Raw genomic sequence first — 6,637 nt, 5'->3', positions numbered from 1 at the left:
CAAAGCAGAGCGTACGTCCCCGCTGGACCGACCGTCTCCATGGGGATGGTTTCCATGGCAGCCAGAGTGGTTTTCTGATACAGCAGCTTCTGGATGTTGGGTCCAGCCGGGCCCTCGGGCTCTGTGATGGAGCTGCGTTTCTTCAGGGGTCGGGGGGCGTGGTGCAGCCGCCGGCGCAGGGCCTCCAGGTCAGCGTCGCTGGGGTTCCTGTGAGGGTTGGACAGGAAGGGGAGGAGCTTGGTGGGGCTGAGCGGTCTCGGGGTGCTGCGTTCTGCAGCTCTCTCGAACACTCTCGCCGTTCACGCGCCCGCCGGGGCAGGCAACTGTCTGTCAGCTAATCCCGTCAGACAGACCGAGACTTTTTGACGGGGCGCCTGTTCTGAGGGAGACACTGAGCTGATGGCCGCCGCTAGCTGGGAAGGACTCGGTTCCATCACACACTGCAGTGCAGGGGGCAAGACGACACCGCACGCTCATGAAACGCCATTAATCAATAATCAGCAACTTTTATAATAATTCATCTTTGAGTCGGACTAACAAAGACGCTTTTGGTGAGTTTCATTTTTTTTCTGTCCACTTTTATCACTTTGGCACTGAGTCTGAGATGTTGCTGTTCTAGTGCGACACCTGGTGGCAGCGAATGTTGTGGACAACCTTTAAGATCTGGTTACGTTATAAGTGAGCTGAATAAGAACGGAGCTAACAGTTGTAGGAACAGTAACAGCAGTATCACCTCTAGGCTGGCTCCGGGGGAGCGTGCCCTGACCCCCTGCTTGGTAGCCCTTCCCGGGCGTGGCCTGCTGGGTGTACATAGAGTAGATGGACGAAGCCGCCAGAGTCTGAGGCTTCTGCAGCATGGGAGGGGGGGCGTCTGAGAGGTCGGGGGTGTACGGCCGTATGGCGGCAGCCGGCGGACTCTCCTGCTTGTTGGGCAGAGGGAGGGTGTGGCTGTGGCTGGAGAGGACACCCGGAGCCCTGAGGTGGCCCCCAACCGGACGCACCTTACCAGGGAAGGTCCCGGTGCTGTAGGGGGGCTTAGAGAAGGTTGGCGGTCCAGTCGAGGAGAACGGTTTGGGCTTACTCGGAACTGGAGGTGGCGCCGCCATCTTGGACAGACCTTTACCCTAAAGGTGAAAGGTTTACACTCACATTATACACACTGGAAATTAATGAAATAACTTTTGTGAACTGACATGTTATTTGTATGTTTAAGAGGTTGGACCTGCATTTTAGAATCGAGAAAGCTCTAAGTCATTGTGAAATATTTCTTCAGTTTTTTCAGTTCCACTGGCGTTTTTTTTTGCTTCACAGCATTTTGTCACTGACCTGTGTCTGTGCTGATGTGATTATGTATTTAACATATAAACTTCAAAATTGACTGGGACTTGAAATGAGGCCAAAAACGGAAAATGTCCCCCAAAAAACTCCTATATTGTCCAAATGGGCCAAGCAGTTGCTGAGATATTGTCCATATAAGTGATTTTTAATGCTAATTATGCTAATTGTCCAACATATGCAAGTTAGCATCTAAATTCTGGAGACCCAAACTGTACATTTCCAAACATTAAACGTTAACATCAGCGTTTCTGGGTTCACAAAGGGGCTCTATTGGCTGGAGAATAGACTATAAAGGAATATATATTATTAACATTGCTAACATGTGATGGTCTAGTTGTTGTCATGGATACAGGCAGTCGTGTTGCAGCTGCGTTAATCATTCAGGTCCTAATTGATTGTTAATATTCAAACACTATTTCTATAGATCAAAGTTTGTACCTGATTGTCTCTAAGCAGGTTCTCTGTGATGTGATTGGTCCGTGAGGGGACAGGGGGCGGGATATCAGAGCCCTTCTGGTCCGTGAAGGTCTTCCCACCTACAGGAAGGAGTAAATGGATGAGTGTGAACTTCCTGCTGGTGAATGCTGATCAGACAGAGTTGTAGAAACGACGGACCTGAGTTGTGGCTGCTGAGACTGGACATGCGAGGCAGCGTGGAGGCGTGGCTGTAACCTCCACTGGACTCAGGAAACGAGCCGCTCCAGTCCGAGAGTTTGGTGATTTTTGATGTGGCGAAACCTGTAAAGAGCAGAGAAACTTCCAGAACGCCGTCGTAGAAGTGTGTGTTTCTTTTTAACTCGAACTTCCTGTACAGTACCTGAGGCTGGTTTGACTGGTCTGGGAGGCGGCTTCAGGGACGAGTCGGGCATGGGCAGGGTGGCGGTGCCGTCCGGGTACGCCGGCTTCACCAGAACCTCCTGGCGGGCCGGCACCGGAGGCCCCTGAGGGCTCATCGTGGAGGAGGATGACTGGATGTACGGCCCCACCGCCGCCACTCTGGAGACCACACCGTGCTGAGGGGCCACGCCATCGGAGGCCACCTGGAGGGACATATAGGTATAACGTCTGCAGGTAGAAGATATTTTTTCTGACTTACTGATTGATTTCGGTTGTGTACACTCACCGGCAGGTTTTCCTTCTGCTGCAGGGCGGCTTTCTTCTTCCAGAGCCGCTGTCGGAGCTCGACCAGCCGTCGGTCCATCGCCGCCACCTCCAGGTTCCTCTTGTTGAGGTTGTCTCTCTGCTGCTGCAGCCGGCCGCTCTGATCCTGGTTCAGCTTGTTCCTCAGCTGCGGAGGTCAGTAAGAAACCGGTAAGAGAGGAGGACGCTAATAATACAGTAATTAGTTGGCTTGTTGCTGTCTGTTAAGCTAGTTAGCAAATTCACTTATAAATGTTGTTTTTATGTTGACCTCATTTCTGAAATGTGTTACCATACTGACAGCTAACCGTTCATCAGTAAATTCATATGCGTGGTTCGTTGTTAATGTTTTTATATTGAGTTGATGAGTTGGATAGAACATTATAAACATCTATTTAAGTATAATATTATGAGTATTATTTTATTAATTATTATTACTATTTACAGATATTTGTTTTGTTGGTCGGACAAAACAAGACATTTGAAGACGTCATCATGAATCTTTAGCTGCAGCCTTAAAGCTCCTTTATTCTGCTCACTGTGTTATTTGTACCGATGCTTCATCCATCTGTGTTCTCACCTGCAGCTCTTTATAGAGGCGCTCCAGCTCAGCTGTGGAGGAGGTGTTGTGGTGATGAGGGGGAGGAGGAAGAGGAGGCTCCAGTCTGTTGCTCCTTAGCGCCTCCAGCTGGTCGCTCAACTCCTCCACCCTCGACACAGCGACCACCAGCTCCCTCTGCTTCTGCTGGAACAGCCCGGTCATCTGCTCGATCTCCTCCACTGTCAACAAACACAGCAAGACTAAATTATTAGCACCAACACGGTACCTGAGTTTCAGTATTTATACCAAAACATTGAACTTTAAATGAGAGGAATGTGATTTAAATCAGGAACTATCTGATCAAAATATAACAATACAATATTACAAACAAACCCGCTGAACTTCGGCTCATGTGACTGAGCAGATGTGAAACTGAAAGGATGAAATAATCACAATTACATTTGAAATGACAATCATCTTAATGTAAATCCTGTAATTTCCATAATGACGACCCCGCATCAGGGTCAAATCTGATCTAATTTAATCTGATCTGATCCATCTGTCAACATACAGGACAGAATGATCACTGCTGACTGGACGTACACTGTATACATCCTGTGATGACTCAGTTTTATTACAAACTCTGTTTTTAGCAGCATTCATTACCCAGAAATCCCGTGAGGTGACTGACAGCAGTAAAGTGTTCTGACTCACAGCCGTGTCAGTGCACATCGTTTAAAAGCTGGGTTTTTATATCTGGTACCTGGGTATTTACTAGTGTTATTGATTCAAGTGCAAACTATTTAAAGTTTACATATTTTGCTATAAAAAAGAAGCACAACGACCAACCTCTACTGGATGAAACCCACTATTGCAATTAAATTTTGCTATTGGCTCATCTGTTGGCAACTTTCATCACCAACCGACCCCTGATGCTATAAAACCACCGTCTCTACTGTGCAGACTGTGTCCTGCTACATAGCCGTTAGCCTGACACTCCGCTACAGACACCGGAGAGTTAGTCTCTCAGAGCCGCTAGCTTAGCTAATGTTACAACACACACAGCACACAGAAACTTTAAAAAACAACGTGAATGTGCTTCTAGTGACTGTAACAGCTCCAACAGACTCTTTGTATGCTCTGTTAGCTCCGTTAGCTGTTAGCTCTGACTACTGGCAGCTGTTCTCCTGCTATTGTGAACGGTGGTCAGTCTATCACTCTGGTCAGTGGTATTTTTGACATGGCGTTTAACGGGGGTGGACAGGTTGCCAAGACTGTTGGTAATCACCTTGATGGATTGTGCGAAATAAAACAATTTCAGACTTTCATTCAACTGAAGAAAGTTTTGTGCCATCAAACAGTTTCACACAAACACTGTCCTCGAGGCGGTTCATGAGACTGATCGAATTGTTTGTTTGTTTGGTTTATTAAGATAAAGCTGTGTGTCATCAGCATAACAGTGGAGGAAAATACCATATTTTTGAATAATTTGGTCGAAGTGAGGCAACTGCATTGCTCGATGTCACTACATCCTACACACTGGCCCTTTTAACTACTATAATTGGGACTTTGAAGCCACCCAGACCTCCGTCACACTGACCTAGTTTGCTGTTGCTGAGGCGTTTCTGCTCCACCTGGCCCCTGAGGGCCCGGACCCGTCGCAGTTTGGCCTCCTGGTTGTGTGCGTTGTCTCTGAGCTGCAGCAGTCGCTCCTGTTCGGAAACCTCCTGCTGCTGCTGCCGCTGATCCTGCAGCTTCAGGTAACGCAGCCGCTGCTCCTGCAACACGCAGAAAACACTCAGTCGGAAAGATGTCGAGGATTCAGACACTTCTTGTGTCCCCGCAGACAACGGAGACAACGGGGGGGTCAGTAAGCAGAGGCGTTTTTCTGGTTAGTGGAGGTAGTTTTAGCTTTAGGTTAACTACCAACCATGTTGCAGCACTAGAAACATAATGGTGTTCCCATCAAACGTCAGTAGTAGCTTACATACAAAGTCAATGCAAAGACGAGAAGAGAGGCAAATTGGTGCCGGGTGATTTGGGCGAACATGCAAAATTTGTGTATTCCCACAAGTTGAAAATATTCAGCTTTGACCAACAAAATCTGCCCGTATGGCGGTGCTTTTGCAGTGTCTCGTTGGCCCACAGACAGCTGCTGGAGCTCGGGGAGCTCTGCAGAAGAGAGCCGGAGCTTCTGGAGGAACAAACGCAGTCACACCATATTCTGCTCTGATCTGGAGACGTTTACTGGCAACAGGAGAGCTCGGAGTTAATTTGGAAAACTTTGGGATTAAATACTGGATTTCTCTTCACCCTGTGTGCACCCGAGCTCTGTGATATTACTTTTTAATATTATATATTATATTTATATAATATTTATACATAGAGCCGACAGAAAAGGAGATTGTTGGAGAAGGAAGGAAATTTGAAAATATGTCTGTTACTTGATTCCAGCTGTCGGTTTTTAAGTTAGCATAGCTCTGATCAACCAAACTCCATTCAGAAAACAAGCAAGTTGTTTGCTCGTCGTCTCGCAGACAGACCAACAAAGTATAAATTCAGAAATGTTATATAGATATTTCAGCATCATTATGATCCATTTATTGACATTAAATCACAGAAACTGTTTATTTTGGGCTCATACTGCTGTAATAAACCAGATTAAAGGCTGAATATGATGATGATCCCATAAGTGAACTCAGTGAGTAAGGTGAGTTTGCAGAAATCAGCAGTAGATGAATTTGATGGGTTTTGTGTATTTGTAGGATTGTACTATCAGCAGTAGCATTAACAGTCCTGTGCTGCACCTTGGAGGCCAGCAGCTGCTGCTGGGCGTTGATCTGCTGTTGCTGTCGGGTTGCCAGATCCTGCAGGTCGCTCAGCGTCATGTCCAGACAAGGAGCTGAGAACTGCAACACAAACACACACACAGAGTCAGAGTTCACCTTCAAATGAAAAAACTTTCAGAGATGCCTACAATGCACCCTTCACACTGTTTTCAACCAACTTTCTGTACATTCAACTGTCAGCACAGGTTGTGCTTCATAGACCTGACTAGAAAGACACTACACTAAAAGGAACACACCTTTGTTTATCCGACTATTTCATGTCAGAATGGCTGCTGTGAAAAAGGTCTATTGTTGTTTGTCTGCAAGGAAAATATTACCTTGTTAGTTAGCATGCTAGCTAACAATAGCTCCAAAGCTAACTGCTACGAAAACCACCATGTGTCTTTTTTTAATTTCTATTTCCAAGCCAACATACATCAGACACACCTGGTGGTGTCGGAAGGTGGATTTTGTTTCACTTTTGATGGAGCTACGCTAGCAGTTTCCCCCTGCTTCCAGTCTTTGTGCTAAGCTAAGCTAAACACGTCCTGGACACTAATTTATGAATCCCACTATGGTGAAGACATGACTCGCCTTGTCCACAGGGGCGTTTTTAGACAGGGGTTGTGTCAATGGCTACACCCTCCTACAACCCCACAAACACTTCTGGCTGCACCTGATTGGACGAACACTTTCTGATTTCAGACCGGACCAACATGGCGGCTCGTTTGGAAACGTTCTCTCTTATTACGAAAGTAGTCCACCAGAAGTGTTAAAATCTCTCTTCTTG

At 46.7% G+C, this 6,637-nt stretch overlaps 1 protein-coding gene across 1 annotated transcript; it reads right to left on the bottom strand.

The window, feature by feature from the left end:
• LOC118326968 (apoptosis-stimulating of p53 protein 2-like) lies at positions 1-5,928 on the bottom strand (the record flags this gene model as incomplete). The annotated part of the gene is given in 9 exon segments (XM_035660132.1): positions 1-289; positions 734-1,124; positions 1,777-1,874; positions 1,954-2,076; positions 2,156-2,378; positions 2,462-2,626; positions 3,059-3,258; positions 4,620-4,797; positions 5,827-5,928. Coding segments are annotated over 9 exon segments (1,769 nt in total), but the record flags the coding sequence as incomplete, so codon positions are not given.
• Between the last annotated feature and the right edge of the window lie 709 nt (positions 5,929-6,637).

The sequence above is a fragment of the Morone saxatilis genome, unplaced genomic scaffold (genome assembly GCF_004916995.1).
Source record: "Morone saxatilis isolate NCDOM2014 unplaced genomic scaffold, NCSU_SB_2.0 Contig17, whole genome shotgun sequence".
NCBI classification, from domain to species: Eukaryota; Metazoa; Chordata; class Actinopteri; family Moronidae; genus Morone; species Morone saxatilis.
The sequence above is the reverse complement of the archived record's forward strand: the minus strand, read 5'-3'. Positions and strand labels throughout refer to the sequence as shown.